Here is an 18,635-nt window from a genome sequence, read left to right on the forward strand (position 1 = left end):
TTGTTTGTAAGGCTTTTGATTTCTCCATCGAATGTGAATGGGATCCTTGCCGGGTAATCTTGGTTGTAGCTTCTTCCGTTTCATCACTTTAAAAATATCGTGCCACTCCCTTCTGGCTTGTAGAGTTTCTGCTGAGAAATCACCTGTTAACCTTATGGGAGTTCCTCTGTATGTTATTTGTCATTTTCTACTTGTTGCTTTCAATAATTTTTCTTTGCCTTTAATTTTTGTCAATTTGATTACTATGTGTCTCAGCGTGTTTCTCCTTGAGTTTATCCTGCCTGGGACTGTCTGTGCTTCCTGGAATTGGGTGGCTATTTCCTTTCCTATGTTAGGGAAGTTTTTGACTATAATCTCTTCTTGGGTCCTTTCTCTCTCTCTTCTCCTTCTGGGACCCCTATAATGCGAATGTTGTGTTTAAGGTTGTCCCAGAGGTCTCTTAGGCTGTCTTCATTTCTTTTCATTCTTTTTTCTTTATTCTGTTCTGCTGCAGTGAATTCCACCATTCTGTCTTCCAGGTCACTTATCCGTTCTTCTGCCTCACTTATTCTGCTATTGATTCCTTCCAGTATATTTTTCATTTCAGTTATTGTATTGTTCATCTCTGTTTATTCTTTAATTCTTCTGTTTGTTTTTTAATTTTTCTAGGTCTTTGTTAAACATTTCTTGCATCTTCTCGATCTTTGCCTCCATTGTTTTTCCAAGGTCTTGGACCATCTTCACTATCATTATTCTGAATTCTTTTTCTAGAAGGTTGCCTATCTGCACTTCATTTAATTGTTTTTCTGGGGTTTTATCTTGTTCCTTCATCTGGTACAAAGTCTTCTGACTTTTCATTTTGTCTGTCTTTTTGTGAATGTTGTTTTGCTTCCACAGGCTGCAGAATTGTAGTTCTTCTTGTTTCTGCTGTCTGTCGTCTGGTGGATGAGGCTATCCCATTTCTTTATTTTGATGCCAATATCACACTGCCTTGATTACTATAGCTTTGCCATAATTCTTGAAATTAGTTAGTGTTGGACCTCCAAGTTTTGTTCTTTTTCAGTGTTGTTTTGGCTATCCTAGGACCTCTGCATTTCATATAAATTTTAGAATCAATTCGTCAATTTCTTAAAAAAAAAAAGCCTGCTGAGATTTTTCCTGGGATTGTACTGAATCTGTAGATCAATTTGGAAGAGAACTGACATCTTACAAAACTGAGATTTCTGCCCCTTGAACAAAGTATATTTTGTCAAAGTACAAAATTTTGATATTATTATAAATTGTATTTTTTTTTTTTTTTTTTTTGCCACACAATGCAGCTTGTGGGTTCTTAGTTCCCTGACCAAGGATTGAGCCTGGGCCCTTGGCAGTGAGAATGTGGAGTGTTAACCACTGGACTGCCAGGGAATTCCCAAATTATATCTTTTTTAAAAATTGCAATTTATAGTAGTTTCCTGCTTGTATATAAAAGTATAATTCAGTTGGATTTTCTCCATAAAGAATCATGTCATCTGCAAATTAAGACAGCTTTACTGCTTCCTGTTTGATCTGTACTTTTTTTCCTGCCTGATTGCACTGACTAGAATTTCTAGTACAATATTTTTTTAAAGTGTTTTGATATTTCTTTTTACTTATATTTTTTAAATTATCAAGGAAATAATTACAGTTACAGGGCCCAACAAAGTGTAGCTACATCTAGTCCAGTTTTCTCTTTTTATATATATAAAAAATAAGACATTGATGGAATCCACATTTCTGATCAGAGTTCTTTCCCCTTCATAGTGGCAACACTCATAATGATCATGTATAATATAAAAGCTCTACCTTAGGCACTTTAATTTGTTTTAGCATATGCTGTTTGTTTTTGTTGTTGTTCTTGCTTGTTCTTGTTGTTTTGCCACGCTGCGCAGCTTGTGGGATTTTAGTTTCCCAACCAGGGATTGAACCTGGCTGCTTGGCAGTGAAAGCACGAAGTGCTAACAACTGGACTGCCAGGGAATTCCCACATATGCTGTATTATTAATTTACGCAAATGTCTAAAGTACACAACCTCAGTAAGCAGTACCAAAGTTGAATTCATAAAACTCAGAAAACTAGGAACTGTGATTCTCCTCCAGTATAATCTTGAATATGAGAGGTGAAAATGGCAATCTTTGATTTGTTCCCACTATGGCAACTCTATTTTTAGTTTTTTAAGGGACTTCTGTACTGTTTTCTGTAGTGACTGTACCAATTTACATTCCCACCAACAGTGTAGGAGGGTTCCCTTTTCTCTACACCCTCTCCAGCATTTGCTATTTGTAGACATTTTAATGATGGCTATTCTGACTGGTGTGAGGTGATACCTGATTTTAGTTTTGATTTGCATTTCTCTAATAATTAGTGATGTTGAGCAACTTTTCATGTGCCTATTGGCCATCTGTATGTCTTCTTTAGAGAAATGTCTATTTAGGTCTTTTGCCCATTTTTTGATTGGGTTGTCTTTTTAAAATTTATTTATTTTTGGCTGTGTTGGGTCTTCGTTGCTGTGCGCAGGCTTTCTCTAGTTGTGGAGAGCGGGGGCTACTCTTTGTTGCAGTGCACGGGCTTCTCATTGTCGTGGCTTCTCTTGTTGCGGACCACGGGCTCTAGGTGCGCAGGCTTCAGTAGTTGTGGCACGTGGGCTCAGTAGTTGTGGCTTGTGGGCTCTAGAGCTCAGGCTCAGTAGTTGTGGCACACAGGCTTAGTTGCTCCATAGCAAGTGGGATCTTTCCAGGCCAGGGCTCGAACCCGTGTCCCTTGCATTGGCAGGCAGATTCTTAACCACTGCGCCACCAGGGAAGCCCAGGTTGTTTGTCTTTTTTGTTACTGAGTTGTATGAACTGTTTATACAATATATTTTGAAATAAGCCTTTGCTGGTCACATCTTTTGCAAATATTTTCTCCCATTTCATAGGTTGTCTTTTCATTTTGTTTATGGTTTTCTTTGCTCTGCAAAAGCTTCTGAGTTTGATTAGGTCCCATTTGTTTTTGCTTTTATTTCTATTGCTTTAGGAGACTGACCTAAGGAAACATTGCTACGATTTATGTCAGAGAAAGTTTTGCCTATTTTCTCTTCTAGTTTTATGGTGTCATGCCTTTTATTTACATCTTTAAGCCATTTTGAGTTTATTTTTGTGTATGGTGTGAGGGAGTGTTCTAACTTCATTTATTTACATGTGGCTTTCCAGCTTTCCCAACACCACTTGCTGAAGAGACTGTCTTTTCTGCATTGTATATTCTTGCCTACTCTGTCAAAGATTAATGGACCATAGGTGTGTGGGTTTATTTCTGGGCTCTCTATTCAGTTCCATTGATCTATATGTCTTGTTTTTGTGCCAATACCACATTGTTTTGATTGGTATTGTCTTTGTAGTATTGTCTGAAGTCTGGGAGGGTTATGCCTCCAGCTTTTTCCTTTTCCCTCAGGATTGCTTTGGCAATTCTGGATCTTTTGCGGGCCATATCAATTTTAGGATTATTTGTTCTAGTCATGCATAATTTAATGGGGATCACAGTAAATCTGTACATTGCTTTGGGTAGTATGTGTAATGTCCCTTTTTTTCCCTTGACAATTTTCCTTGAAGTTGGCTCTATCTGAAATATAGCTATGCCAGCTTTCTTTAGATTAGTGTAACATGAAACATCTTTCTCCATCCCTTTACTTGTAATCCCTCTGTGTCTTATTGTTTAAAGTGGGTTTCTTGTAGACATGTAGTTGGGTCTTGCTTTTTTATCCACTCTGACAATCTGTCTTTCAGTTGTTTTATTGAGACCATTCATGTTTAAAGTGATTATTGATAAAGTTGGATTATTATCTGATGTATTTGTTATTCTTTTCTATTTGTTGCCCTTGTTTGTTGTTTCCATTTTTGTCTTCTAGTCTTTTTTTTTTTGCCTTTTATGGTTTTAATTGAGCATTTTTAATGATTCCATCTTCTTTCCTTTCTTATCATATCAGTTATACTTCTTTTTTCACTTTAGTGGTTGCCCTAAGGTTTGTAAAATACATTTACAACTTATCCAAGTCCACTTTCAAATAACACTGTACTGCTTCATGAGTAGTACAAGAACCTTATAATAGAGTATTTCCAATTTCCCCCTCCCATCCTTCACAACATTGCTGTCATTTATTTCACTTATCCATAAGGTATCATAATCAATAACATCGCTGTTATTATTTTGAACTGTTATTCATTACATTAAGAATAAAAATAAAATTTGGTTTTAACTGGGATCCCAATGAATCTATAAATAATTTTAAAATCTTTACAATATTGGGTCATCTCATTTTTGAACATGTTACATATCTATATTTGGGTCTTCTTTCCAAAGACATCTGGGTGTTTTTGAAAATTTTAATAATTTACTCTATAAAGTTCTTACATGTCTTTCATTAGATTTATTCCTAGGATCATATAATTGTTGACTCTTGCTACATGAGGCATGCAGTTACATGAGGCAATGTTATTTTTTATTTGTTCATTATTTTTGCTTAAGCCAATTTGAGTTGTTTCCCTGCAACTAAAGAAGTCTTGACTAATGCAGGTAGTGTCAGGAAATGATGATGGAGAGCTCAAGAGACACATCATCTTGAAGTCGGAGACTAACATACCTTGCTAAGTGAATTAGACGAGGGGGCAATTTGGAAAAATTAAAATCAGGAAATTGACATAACCTGACTTGCAGCTTAAAAAGATGACTTGAGGCAGGTGCATCAGGATCCTCTTCCAAGTTCAGGGTAGATGTTATGTGCTTATAAAAAGATGGTGACAGTGCAGATGGAGGGGAGTAAATGGCTCTAAGATTTATTGATACAGAGTGGGCGTGACTTGGCGACAGATTAGGAGGCAATTTTGACAGATAGGGAGCAATTAAGGATGATTCCCAGATTTTGGCTCAAATGAGTGGCAGAAGAGTGGTATAGGAGTAGAGTAGGGAGCTATGAAGAAAGGTGATGAATTCTGTCTGGCACATGAGCTTCGGGTGATATGAAGTGGATGAGTTTGGGGCTCAGAGGATATAGATATAGATATAGATATATACATATAGTTAAAGATTTGGTTGTATGTAAACGAGATCACTGAGAAGAAAGTATAGAAGAGGAAAGAGGACAGACCCTTAAAAACATGGTTGGTTGTGGGATGTGAGTTTGCTGGAAGAGTCAGTGATGCAGGTTGAGAAACAATCATGAAAGATGTAGGAGATGCAGGTTGAGAATCATGAAAGATGTAGGAGAAAACTCAGGGAAGGATGGTGTCAGAGAATTCTGGGAAGAATGAATATCAAAGGAGTGATCAAAATCTCAAAATACAAGGAAAGGTCAAGTAATGTTTTCATTATTAGTGAGAAATGTCCCTTGACTCGGCAACATGTAGGTTATTGTTGGCTTCAGTGAGAGCAGCCTTCATGAGGACTGAATGAGAAGTGGAGAAATGGAGCCAAACTTGCAGTTGGTTCAGGCAACCTGACTGAGAAAAAGCAGGCCGGAGAGTTTTTGTTTAAAGACAAAGGAGATGGGGCTTCCCTGGTGGCGCAGTGGTTAAGAACCTGCCTGCCAATGCAGGGGGACACGGGTTTGAGCCCTGGTCCGGGAAGATCCCACATGCCGCGGAGCAACTAAGCCCGTGTGCCACAACTACTGAGCCTGTGCTCTAGAGCCCGCAAGCCACAACTACTGAGCCTGTGTGCCGCAACTACTGACGCCCGCGTGCCTAGAGCCTGTGCTCCGCTACAAGAGAAGCCACCACAATGAGAAGCCCGCGCACCGCAACCAAGAGTAGCCCCCTCTCACCACAACTAGAGAAAGCCTGCGTGCAGCAATGAAGACCCAATGCAGCCAAAAAAAAAATTAAAAAAAAAAAAAAGACAAGGGAGATTGTGCACGTGTGTGTGCTGAAAGGAACCATTTGTAAGGAAGAGTTTGAAAAGTGGGAGGAAATTGAGCCCAGACATAGTTGAGTACCCAGCTTTATCTGTGTGTCTGTCTGAACGTGGAGCTCAAGAGCAGGAAGATGTCTGGTTCAGTTTGGGGCTGTGGCTGATGGCAGGCCGCAGGACAGGTTAGAATTAACTAGGCGAGCTTGGATCCATAGTCCCTGAGCACAAATTCTGACTCAGCCTAGCTATCTAACCATGAACAAATCATTTAAACTGTCTATGTCTGTTTCCTTATCTGTCAGGTGAGGATAATATTGATACCTACCTCACTGGTTGGGATGAGGATTAAATAAACTAACATCCAATCGAGTGCTTATAACAGCGCCTGACACAGCAAGCACATAAAAATGACAAAGCAGGGACTTCCCTGGTGGTCCAATGGGTAAGACTCTGCGCTCTCAATGCAGGGGGCCCGGGTTCGATCCCTGGTCTGGGAAGTAGATCCCGCATGCATGCCACGACTAAGAGTTGGCATGCCACAACGAAAAGATCCTGCATGCCGCAACAAAGACCAGGCACAGCCAAAATAAATAAATAAATAATATATATTTTTTTAAAAATGACAAAGCATTTTTGTTCCCCTGGATGGATTTCCCCAAATATCTTCACTCAGATTTCTGACTTATGTGAGTATAGACAAACATTTGCATAGTTTTCTCTGAATATTTTCCTCTTAAATATCTTCTTTTATAATAAATAATTATCCAGATGCCCCCAACATCCTCTCTTAAGTCCAGCAGCACATCAGCACAGCACAGATGTCCCTCTTTCCATGTCTGCCTGCCAGCTGGTCTATCTATACACACACACACACACACACACCCCTTTTCTGAGTGGCTTCCCAAAACATCCCTTCCTAATTTGCTATGAAGTGAGCCATAAAGAATTTATTAACAATGAAGAAAAATCATAGCTAAGTATCAGATATTCCAGAGGAAGTAAGATTTGAAATAAAAGCTAGGAAGTGGTTATTTTGAGAAGCAAGAGAATGGAACCGGGAAGGGGGACATATATAATGTTTCATCTCTTAAAAAGAAAAATCTGAAGCAAATACAACTACTGAGATGTGATAAAGCTGAGTGGTGGTTATACTGTGTGTATTATTTTATTCTCTACAGTATTCTGTTTGAAACATTTGAAATCATTAAATAAAAGTTCTAACTGTGGCAGGGAAGACCTAACATGGATGTGGATAGAATATGGCTATTACTGTGAAAATAAGCAAGGTTCATGGACATTTCCATTTTTAAAAACCTCACTGAAAAATGCAGGAAAATACACACACACACACACACACACACACACACACACACACAGGGCTACTTCAAAAAGGATTTTAAAAAACAACTGTGAAGATTCATATATAGTTAGAGTCAACAGTATTGAAAAAAAATCAACAAGTAAATGTTTCACTGAAGGTAGTTAATATGTATTTATATTATTTATATATTTATTAACAGTATAAAGGGACACTGATTTTCAAACTTTCAGTGTTTATTTATAAAGGAAAAAATACAGAATGATTTTAAGACAAAGACAATTCCTACTTATTTTCTTTCTTAGTGGGAAAAAAAAAGCACATGATACACAATTGTCACAGCCTGTACTGATTAATCTTGCAAGTGATATTGACAAAAACTATAAAAATCTCAACTTTAGAGTGCTAGCAATGTTGCCACTAGGCGTGTACATCTACACTGATATCAGTTAAATTCAATCTATATCATAGAATCCTTTTTTCACCTTTCCCTTGGAAAGCCAAGTATCATTTGGCTTTCCTCACCCCTTGCTGTGTCCCCCATCACTAGTGCTATGGAGCACCTGTGCTCCCAAGTCCTCTGCTATCCTATCCCTATGCTAATCCACGGAGGTGCACCTCAAAACATCAGGTTTCCAAGAAGGGAGGGGTACCTGGCTCACTGCCTCAACTCCTACCAAGGAGGTGAATGTCCTCCCAGCCTCCATTCACTCCTTTACTTATATTCCCGTTAAGGCTGCTTTGCATCCTTAGGAGATTCAGAGGAAAGCAGGGGCGGACCCTTTGTGCCCAAAGATAACTAGAGCCAGGAAATCAGTCCAGGCACTTCCCCGCCCCCTGGTGGTGAACAGAGAACACAAGCAGGCCAGAGGAGCCTGGCCCAGCGCAGGGTGGGACAGGTTACGGGAGATGAGGTGGGGAAGCAGTGATTCTGTGCATCGGAACCGACTGGGCGGTTGCTACGGGCACTGTCTCTGACCTGTCAGCAGTTCAAGGTCTGATGATGACCTTCAGGTAAATGCTGTCATGATCAGTGGGCCCAGAGATGCAGTGGTGGAGGCTGGGGATCAGCACATCCCACCACTTGATCAGGCCACACTGATTTTTTTAATTGTAAAAATAACATTAAAGAAAATGTTTACGAGACGAGTAAGAAATCATAGACCTTTACTGCTTTAATACAAGTGTTTTCATGGTCTCTTCCTTCATTGACTTGAGACTTACAACTTAGTGTCTGATCTTTTTATCCCAAACAATAGCAATATTCCAGTTATGATCAGAAAGGAAGCAGGGGCACTTGAAGTATAGCAGCATTTCTGCAGGTCCTTGCCTGGGACTACCCCAAAGGCTTCTCCAGGTAATAGAGAGTAAGGGTGCTGCTTTGGTGGGTACAGATGGTAGAGCCTTAGCTCATGTCTCTCCAGGCCAGAGCCCTGGGCTCGGCTTATCTGGGCTGTGTGAATACCCCTTCCCTAGAGGATTCTGCAGGTAGAAGGTGCCCAACCTGCCCCTATGGTAACAGTGCAAGAAGGCCAGGCTGGTGTATGTCCAACCAAGTCCCCAAAGGAGCATGATCAAGGGACTGAAGGATGCTATTTAAGGACCACATTTTACTGAGATCCCTTCTCAGGCCTGCCTTCCCCAAGTTTCTGTATCCACTAGATTGGAAACTTTCTGAAAGAAATGCCTGGGACCTCTCCTTTGTCCTTGCAGCCCAGGACCAGGTAGAAGAAAAAAACAATGGTCAAAGAAATCCTCATCTAAAACAGCTGCTGTCCACTACTGCCCAGCCTCTGGGCTGCACTGTCACTGGTGAACATGAAACCACTAGGGGGAAGTCTGGGTCCACGATGAGCCAGTTCCTCCTACGGAAAACTGGTCAACTTGTGCAAAGACACTCTTCCAGAGCCACATGCCCACCTCTTGGTCCCCCAGGGGCTTCCCTGTCATGGTCTCAGCTGCGCCATCAATTCTCTGAGAAGATGCTACTGGACTGAAAATGGGCGGGAGGAGGGGTGGAAGTTGCTGCCATTTTGGGGAGTTGAACAGGGCCTCTGGGGACTAAGTTCTTCAAATTCTTGGCACCTACCACAGTGCCAAGACCATAGTATGTGTTCAATCTTTAATAATGGTTGCATGCAGTTGAAGTAACAAGAAACGCAAAGCAGAAGAGAAGCTCTAGGGGAGGGAAGTTTGTGAGTATGCATTGGGGAGGGGCTATTCTGTGACCAGGTTGGGGCTGGAGCCCCTGCTGCTTCCCAGAACTTCTTTGGTCCCCTATGGTGTCTTCTGTCTACAGAAGCCTTGGAGGTCTAAGTGATGAGTCTAAGGATGGGGTATGTGTCTGGACTATGTGTGGGGTTGGAGAGGCATCATAACTCAGGTGGAGCAGGACAGCATAAAGGCTACAGGTTTCATTCCCAGCCCTCAACTTATAAGATCCCTCCAGGGGCAGATACTGAGCCCAACCTGGCTGGGGCCCTGCTGAGCCCTATCACCCTCAGGGGCAGAAGGCCAGTTCTGGCAGCTCCCTTACCCGAGGGCCACTCACATTTTTTTTCACACAGGTAATCCACATTCATTATAGAAAAACGCCACATCACTCTTTATTGGACACCAGCACCAACACCAGCCCCCTTGTCTCCAGGCACACAGGCACGTAGGCAAGGGGCCCCGTCCCCTGGGGGGGGCGGTACAGTGGAAGCCTGGCCCCGCTACCGCTCTCCTAGGGCCAGCACCCTCCTCGGTGCCTGGGGTACTTGCTCAGGTTTGTTCAAACTCCACGTCACAGTAGCCTACGCTGAGGGGCTGGGCCTGGACACCCCGCCTGCGAGAGGACGTAAAGAAACAGGGCGAGATGAGCCCCTCGGAAGGGGGTCGGTCTTGGGCCCCAGCAACACCTTCTCTACCACAACCAATGGTCTCCCCTTCCCCCAGTTCAGTGGATTTCAATCTGCCACTAGACACCAACATTCCTTGCGGGGGGGGTCTCACTTCCAGAGATTCTTGCTTGGGGTGGGGCCGTGTGTTGGCAAGAATCTGCAATCTGAACAGGTGCCCCAGGTGATTCTGATACAGGGACACCCCGGAACCTTGAGGAACACCTCTGTATTTCTAACTTGCCTGTTTCTGTGCCCCAGCTCCAAATAACTCAGTCTCTTTAGAAAAAAGCTGGATGCCTAAGGGGTGCCCAGTGCTCCTGGCCCACGGAGGCCCCATTAATGGCTCTAAAACTCTGTAAATGTGGTGAGGGGGGGAACCGAGGCACTGTCCAGCCCACGCACTGGGTGTGGACATGAAATCCCATCCTTAGGTCTCAGCCTCACAAGTTCCAGGACCTGACCAATCTCCTTAGGGTACCTCTAGGCATGCCTCCTTTATTACCCAAATAAGTTATGTGCTCAGAGATGGTAAGGAACTAGCTCAAAGTCGCCCAGTAAATTACAGACAGTTGAGGTTTAGACCCCACCATGCTTGGCTCTCAGCCTGGGACTCCCCTCTCTACTAGGCTGTTTCCCCTAGGGCCTCAAGACCTAGTAAGTGAATGAATCAGGGAAATGACCATCTTACGCAGGCCCATCCTAACAGGGGCACAGGTGTCATGAGAACCCATAAAATCATGGCCATGGCTACGAGCGCAGACTCTGAAGTCAGCCTGGTTCATATCGTGGTTCTGAGCAACTTTGGGCAAGTTACTTAACTGCTCTGTGCGTCAGCTGCCTACCTCTGAAATGGGGATAAAACTACATCCCCCTCATAGGGTTATGGTAAAGATTCAATGAAGCAATGCTGGCAGAGGGCTGAGCGCACGGCTTGCCCCACACAGTATGCCCCTGCAAGTGTTAGCTATTATCAGTATTCTTTTCCTGTCAGTAGGGGTCCTCAGCCCCCAACCTGCCCATGGCCTGCGTACCTCAGCAGCTCACAGCGGAAGTGTGCCAAACGTTGATAGGCAAAGTCCAGGTTGGTCAGCATCTTGTTGCTCCACAGCCTCTCGGCAACAGCCCCTGCTCTAGGCCTGCAGGAAAGGGGACATGCACCAGGTTGGGCCCTGGATCCCTGGCAAGGGTGCTGGACACCCACAGCCTCTTGTTTAGGTACCCTGGACTAGCTCGGGGCCAAGGGACGTGATCAACACCTTAATCAGAGTGACAGCCGGCTGGAGGGCTCACAGGGACTTCTAGGGCCCAGCTCCATCTTCAGCAAAATGGGGATCGTGATCCCATCTCCTCCTCTCCCAAACACATGGGAAGCAGAGTACGTCTTAAAGGCGTCGTGAACACGGATACAACAGTGGCCGAGCAGCTGTTCTCAAAATGTAAACTCTATACACCCAACCAGACTTGGTGAGGGGCTGCAGCCTCTGAGGAGACAGCATAGAGGAGTCTTATCACAGGGCCATGCACTTCAGGGTTGGATCCTGGGCAAGCCATCCCGAAAGCAACATTCTTTCAACATGTTCTCCAGGACTCCTTATCTCTATCTGTGAAATGGGGACAACAGTCTCCATCCGACACATCTATGGGCTGGAGAAGTAAATACGCAAGTCAGGCGGGAGGTGACTTACATACAAACAGGGGCAACACTGCGATGCCCCTTCTCTCCCAGGCCTGAAAGGAGGGTGCTCAGCTGGGCGAGGCTGGACGGGATTGAGCCTGTGAGGGAGAACCCACGCCCACAGGCCCAACCCTCCACGTCCCCAGGTAGCCCTTACCAGAGCCTGGGGACCAGGTTTGTGCTGTCCACATACTCTCCCCACATACAGGCCTCTCCGCCGATCACCAGAGCCTTCTGCTCAGGGCTACCTGAGGGAAAACAAGCAACCACAGGCCTCTACCGCCTTCCCAACATGGCCCACTCCTCAGATAGGTCATTTCGTCTCTTGACCTGCAATGTCCAGCCCAGAATCTCCTGCCTCCCGCCCTGTACCCCATTCAACCGCCTTTGGCAGCAAGGAGAGCTCCCTGTTTACCTTCAAATGCCAGTGGCTCCACCATGTAGATATTCTTCCAGTCAGGGCCATAAGTTATGTGGTTCAGGTACCAGGGGGCAGAGAGCAGGGCCCGGAAGCCGGCACTGGTGACCAGTTCCATCTCCTTCGTGTACCTTACAGGCATCTTTTCTCGCCATACCTGGATGACTGTGTCTGGCTGAACCTGTCAGGAAAGGTCAAAGGGCAGTAGGAGATTCCCAGGCCACAGTGTTATGCAAGCAACCCAGGCCAAGGGGTGTGTATTCCCTCTGCTCCCCAGCAGCAAAGCATTTCTCTGTGACTCCTAACAACTGAGTTTCTAGCCCAGTGCAGAGGCCGAGGGTCCCACAGGCCCTAGGAGAGCTCCCTGCTGCCTCTCCCCCAGTCCTTCTGCAGCTTCCCTGTCTACACTGAGATAGTAACACCAGCTGTGAGCTAAGGGAGAAAAGCAGTGGGGCCCAGGAGACTCAACAGATCAGGAGCTACCATGTCCAAGCATCTCCAGATGCTTCTGAGGACGGGACGAGGTTCCTGCAGAGCCCCTGACGTGGCAGGAAGCTGGGATCTTAGTGCTCAACAATGAAGGAGAAGGTAGCCCCGCTCGCAGACCTGGAAGATCCTAGTCTATGACACAGGCAGGAAAACCCAACCCATCATGCCAGTCTCAGGAATCCCAAGTAACCTAGCAGCAGAAATAACTCGTTCAGTTCACAGTGAGGGAAGACAGATGGAGGCCCTGACACCCACACCCAGGGCTCAGACCTCTGTACCCGCACAGGAGCAGGGAAGGGATGGGAGACCATGGGGAGGCACCGAGGGTGGCCCCTTCTCTCTGCCCCTGGCTCACCTTTACTTTATTATCAAACACCTCCTGCCACACCACGTAGCCCTTGCCATAGGCAGAGACGATGTCCAGCAGCCTTAGAGAGTAAAGGGAATGTCTGCTCAGTTCAGACAGGCTCTGTGCTACAGGTGCCAGTGCCCTGGGGGCTGAGCCTGCTTAGGGGCCCATTCCTGACTGACCAGGTGGGAATCAACCACTCCAACGAAAGGACATGACAAAGGACCCCTTCAGGGGCCCAGAGAGTGGTCCAGCAGGTCCTGGTCCTGCTATGGAAAGTGAGGACTTCACAGGAGTTGACCCCCAGGGACCCTGCCCTCCCTCCCTCCTTCCTCACGTCTGGATGTAGAAGGACTCCAGCTTCTTGAAGTCCTCACCAAAGCCTTTCTTCTTCATAAAGGCCTGGATATCTGGGTTGGACTTCCTGAATCCCAAAAGAAAATGAAGATTAATTCTTTTGACATCCTCAAAGCCCAGAGCTTGGGGATGTATCACCTGGCCTCCCACAACTCCTTTTTTTCACCTGAAAAACCAATCGACTGAGGATCTCAAGAGGCCACAAATTTGGGAGGTGTGGCTAAACAAAATTAAATGAAGAGGGCCACTGACATAGGCTGAGTCTGGATCTGAAGAGCTTCAAGTTCACCCTCAAAGAGAACACATATCAATCTCTCTGGGCTATGACACGTGGTTCTGAGGTCTAGGCTTGGGGCTCCGGCACACTGGATTCTGTCTTCTGTCTCTTACCTCCCACACCCTGGGCACAGTCTGCTTTTCCCTTAGTATTTATTCTTTATTCCAGTTGGATACAAGCATTGCTGTCTGTCACCCATTGCAGCTCCCTTACCCCACAAGGTCTACATTTTGTTTTTTCCCTCCTCCACCCTTTCTCAGATCCAGTGCTAGTGCCCACTTCGCCAAGAAGCCCCTGAGCCTCTTTTGAGCTAAGCAGATCTGAGGGTTGGAAGCTTACAATGTAATACTAACTAGACACTGTCATATATTAGCCTCGAATTCATATGTGTCCTGTCTCTTCAACCAGACTATTTTAAGCTGCCAAAAGCAGGGATTGTTTTTCTCTATCCTGATTTTCCCAAGACAATCTGTGCCCAGAGCTGATTTTTCTGTAAATATCTCAAGGCTATGACAGGAGGAAAGGAGAGTTTCACATTCACAGCCTTGCCAAAATCAGGTAGGGCCTCTCTCTAGGTGGAGAGAGAAAAGGCCGAAGACCTGAGCCATCAGGATGGAGACAGATGAGGAACACCTGAGACAGGTAGCTTCTCATGGGCTAACCTCTACTCTGAGTAGGCAGTTCATCAGGCCAGGATGGGAAGGTCACAGGGCTCATACCAGCAGGTGAAGTCAACCTCATCTCCTCCAAGGTGAAGATAAAAATCTGGGAAGACGGAGCTGATCTCCAAGAAGAACGCGCTCATGAACTCATAGGTATTGTTGAGAGCGGGATTCACTGGCCCAAAGGTGCCAGAAGGGTGAGACCCAGAGTAGCAAGGAGTTAATAATCCAGGGACACCTAAGGCAATAGAGAACCTCACACTAGTGTCACAAATACACAGACCCCACATACAGTCATATACATGATGACAATCACGTTCAGACATTACATGCACACAGACGGGAACACTCAGGCATTCACAGACACTGGTAATTATGAGCATTTAGTGACAATCAAAGAAATACAAGTATGTCCACAATCCTACACAGACAACTGGCACACACATACTCTGCCTTGACACACTCTTCCAGCAGGGGTCACCCTTGGTCCCAAAGTTTGCCCTCACGTAGCCTATGGGCAGAAAAGCAGAGAGCCTGATCCAGCAAAACTGGCAAAATCTTTCTTCCACGCTAGGGCACAACAACCTACAAGGGCATCATGAGGCAAGGACGTCTGAGAAGAATTTGCCCTTTTTATTTATTTATTTATTTGGCTGCATTGGGTCTTCGTTGCTGTGCACAGCCTTTCTCTAGTTGCAGAGAACAGGGGCTACTCTTTGTTGCGGTGCATGGGCTTCTCATTACGGTGGCTTCTCTTGTTGCAGAGCACAGGCTCTAGGTGCACGGGCTTCAGCAGTTGTGGCTCGCGGGCTCTAGGGCACAGGCTCAGTAGTTGTGGCGCACGGGCTTAGTTGCTCCGCGGCATGTGGGATCTTCCTGGACCAGGGCTCGAACCCGTGTCCCCTGCATCGGCAGGCGGATTCTTAACCACTGAGCCACCAGGGAAGTCCCCGCCCATATTTTAATAGTAAGAAGCGGCCTCCTTCGCCCAAAGTAAATTCTGCCTATCTAAATTCCCAGTGGAAAAAGTTGATGGAAACCATTCTTCCAGAGAATAAGGCTAAGGCATGCTACATCCAAGAGCCGACATCCTAAAGTCCCGTTGAGGGGAATCAGTAGCCTCCCTCCACCTCCAGACATTATTCTTACCTGGTCCCCATGACAGAGTGTGGCCGGGAGTGTCGAACTCTGCCAACACACGGATACCCCGAAGCCGCGCATATTCAATCACCTCCTTCACATCCTGTGCTGTGTAGATGTGGGTGGCAGGGTTGTAGGACCCCTGGAAGGTACAAAACACCATTCAGGACCTCATTTCCTGAAGGCTGGCAGAGGAAAGGATACTCAAAATGCCTTCTGGACTCCCCTGGATATCAGAAAATCTACCAAGAGCCCTTTGGTATCAGGGGTCTTCAAGGAACTTTATCATAATTTCCCACAAGCTGTCACATCTACTGTCTTATCTCAGTGCCGTGATGCCAGTGAGGTGAGTAAGGTAGTCATTATGCCCAGCTAACCAAATATAGATAAATAAAAAGAAGATGGGGCCAGGAGAGATTCTCTCCTGAAGGTCACAGAGCAAATTAATGGTGTAGTTTGGACCTGAACTCAGGTCTCCTGACTCCAAATCCAGTGCCCGCCCCCTATATGTCAGTGTGTCCCTAAAACTGGCTGGTTAGGAGGAGAGCTGGTGTCCTTGCCAGCAGGGCGCCATAGCCAGGTTCAGACTTCAAGCCATCAACTTGGTCTGGGCGAAATTAAGGCATACCTTTTTGGTGAGGTTTGGAAAAGTGAAGCTCTCATATGGGAAGGAAGGGTCATCGACCAGATGCCAGTGGAACACGTTGAATTTATTGTACGCCATGACATCCTGTAGGTCAGAGCACGCACAGTTAACTCAGCACAACTTCTCCGGCTGCAGCCCCAAGCTTGGCAGGCTGCTCCACACACGTTAACAGGCTCAACCCACCCAGCTTCCTGCTAAGTGTTCACGGGTTCTCCCTATCAAACCTTCGCATCGGGTTGCGCCTGGCGTGGAGGGAAGGGGAAGACCCTGCACATGCAAAGATGGCCGACAGAAGTAGTATCTCCTCTTTGGGGGATGAGTTATGGTCACATCGAGAGGAGGGCTGCAGCTCCGTGGTACCCTGGGGTCTTCAGAAAGCCCCACAATACCCTGAAAACTAATATTTCCTCCTGCCATTTGTTTTGGGTTGTCTGACTAGTGTTTATCCAGACGGTGAGGTCTGTTGTGAATTTAGTAGCCCCATGATCCATAAATCTCAGATGCCAAAACTGGTGGATGTGTCCACGTCTTTGGTTCCATCAGGAGAGCAAAGGAAAAGTTAGACACGTGAGCTAGATCAGCAACTGTCAGGTCAGACTGCCCATCAAATTCAAGACAGTGAGGACCATCCCCAGCTAAGACTTTTGGACATCTCTTTCCTATGACTTTGTACTAACTAAAGTTAGCTCTGCTTAGTCAATTCCCCAAACCACTTCCTGCATCGCTGGAGATAGCCTGGACATTGGTCCTCAGTAGCCAAATGGGGTAGGTTTAAATCACTCTTGTTATTTTTTTGAATCTTGGAGCAGGTCATCTTTTACATTTTTCCCGGGAGCTCACTAAGTTATGCACATTCTCTCTGTAACTCTTTAAGAATATGGCACCTGATCTATCTGTTGTCCCATTACCCCAGAACCCTGAGGGCAAAGAAGGCCTTAAGGCCTGGTTACCAGAGTGTCCAGGATGCTAGCCAGTGGCAGGTAATGGCGAGACGTATCCAACAACAAGCCCCGGTGAGGGAAGCGGGGGAAGTCCTCAATCTCCGTCTTGTTGATATAGAACTGTGTGGACCAAACACTGAACATGTTAAGATTCAAAGGAAATTCACCAGTGGGGTGGAGGGGGATGAGAAAAGTCTTCCAAGATCCCTGAAAAGCCAACCGGTGACTATTCTGCAGGGTAACTGTCTCCACAAACACCACACACCTCTACCTCAATGACCATAAGCAGGTACCTGTCCAGAGAGCAACTGTCCCATGCCAGCCAAATACAGGTGTCCCACATACCACTCAGCCCACACATTCCAAATTTTCACTGACTGTTAATATTTTCTTCAAAGCAGTGTGGTCTCAAGGTCATGTCTAAACAATGACTCAGGGGAACTAAGTTATACCCCAACTGGCAAAATCTACCAAACCAGTTTCCATCCATATCTCCTTGAATACTCTTTTTTGGGGCCATCTCAAGCCACCAGGACTCTGTTTAAGGTAAAATAAGATATTTCCAGGACTCTCAACATTGGGAGCAAACCCCAGAGATTTTGTGTGTGTGTGTGTGTGTGTGTGTGTGTGTGTGTGTGTCCCAGAGATTTAAAAGGAGCCCTTTTTGAGGGCCCACACTCACCGTGCCCTCAGGAGATCTCCAAATAAGCTGGCTAAAAGTCTCCAGACCTGCAGGGAAGTAGAGAGGCAGATGGAAAGACTTAGGGAGGTGGGTAAAGAGTTGGAACCATTTGGAAGGTTCCCATGTGGCACGGCACAGTGCTTGGGCACACGGCGAGAGGGGCTCTAGTGTAGGCTTGATGGTTCTCAACAGTTACGAAAAGGGGATAGTAGGAAGCCAGTCTCTATTTTTACTCTGTATTTTATTTGGGGAGGTGGCAGCGTGAGGGGTTTTTGTGCCCCTCCTAGCAATACACTAACCCACATGCCTCTTATCTATACTTCCTAAGCCTTGAATTTACAAAGATATTAAGAAGAGAGGCCAAGATGTGTGCCCATGAGGACAGACGCAGGGACAGGCCAGCTCACAAGGGGTTAAAGCTTTCCATGGATAATACCCATCAGGAGCTAAGGGAGCTGAGAAAAAGGGGCCCCCAATCTGCTGCCCCTTCACTTCTCCCAGACTGAATTGTGAGAATGTGATCATTGACTTGAGTTTCATAAACTCAGTCAGAAACTTGTGGGTCCACAGCTGGACTTAGAAGACAAAGAAGCCTCCACTTTTCCTCTTCAGAGCCTGAGAAGAGAAGCAGCTATAGGGAGCTGAGGTGTGGCAGGCAGCAACTGCCCCAGAAGACTGGACACAGACTCCTAGATTCCAGCAAAGCCCAAGGGCAGGCATGCTGAGTCCAGAGCACTAGATGTTCTCAACAGCTGGGGCCTCACTTCTGAAAATCCAGCAGAAGCCCTGTGAAGGATTCCCAGAATCCTAAGTTTTCAGAATTTAAGAATTTGTGAGACTTTCATGGTCACTCAGTAGCTCATTTGAGGCAGACTTCCAGTGTACCATCTGGGCTTCTCTCCAGTCTGACTCTGACGCCTAG

General features: G+C 45.8%; 1 protein-coding gene across 3 annotated transcripts in view; it reads right to left on the reverse strand.

The window, feature by feature from the left end:
* Nucleotides 1-9,776: 9,776 nt before the first annotated feature.
* The window catches only part of HEXA (hexosaminidase subunit alpha), a 38,836-nt gene continuing 29,977 nt past the window's right edge, over nucleotides 9,777-18,635 (reverse strand). For all 3 annotated transcript variants that reach the window (XM_067752627.1, XM_067752637.1, XM_067752647.1), the window contains 11 exons: nucleotides 17,714-17,760; nucleotides 17,041-17,151; nucleotides 16,073-16,174; nucleotides 15,454-15,586; nucleotides 14,362-14,542; nucleotides 13,346-13,432; nucleotides 13,015-13,087; nucleotides 12,168-12,351; nucleotides 11,910-12,000; nucleotides 11,109-11,213; nucleotides 9,777-10,022 (listed from right to left, as the gene is read on the reverse strand). In XM_067752627.1, coding sequence (XP_067608728.1) covers nucleotides 9,959-10,022; nucleotides 11,109-11,213; nucleotides 11,910-12,000; nucleotides 12,168-12,351; nucleotides 13,015-13,087; nucleotides 13,346-13,432; nucleotides 14,362-14,542; nucleotides 15,454-15,586; nucleotides 16,073-16,174; nucleotides 17,041-17,151; nucleotides 17,714-17,760 — 1,178 coding nt within the window. In that variant the 3' untranslated portion in view covers nucleotides 9,777-9,958. The remainder of the gene's footprint in view (nucleotides 10,023-11,108; nucleotides 11,214-11,909; nucleotides 12,001-12,167; nucleotides 12,352-13,014; nucleotides 13,088-13,345; nucleotides 13,433-14,361; nucleotides 14,543-15,453; nucleotides 15,587-16,072; nucleotides 16,175-17,040; nucleotides 17,152-17,713; nucleotides 17,761-18,635) is intronic.

Source organism: Pseudorca crassidens, chromosome 1, assembly GCF_039906515.1.
Source record: "Pseudorca crassidens isolate mPseCra1 chromosome 1, mPseCra1.hap1, whole genome shotgun sequence".
Classification (NCBI taxonomy): domain Eukaryota; kingdom Metazoa; phylum Chordata; class Mammalia; order Artiodactyla; family Delphinidae; genus Pseudorca; species Pseudorca crassidens.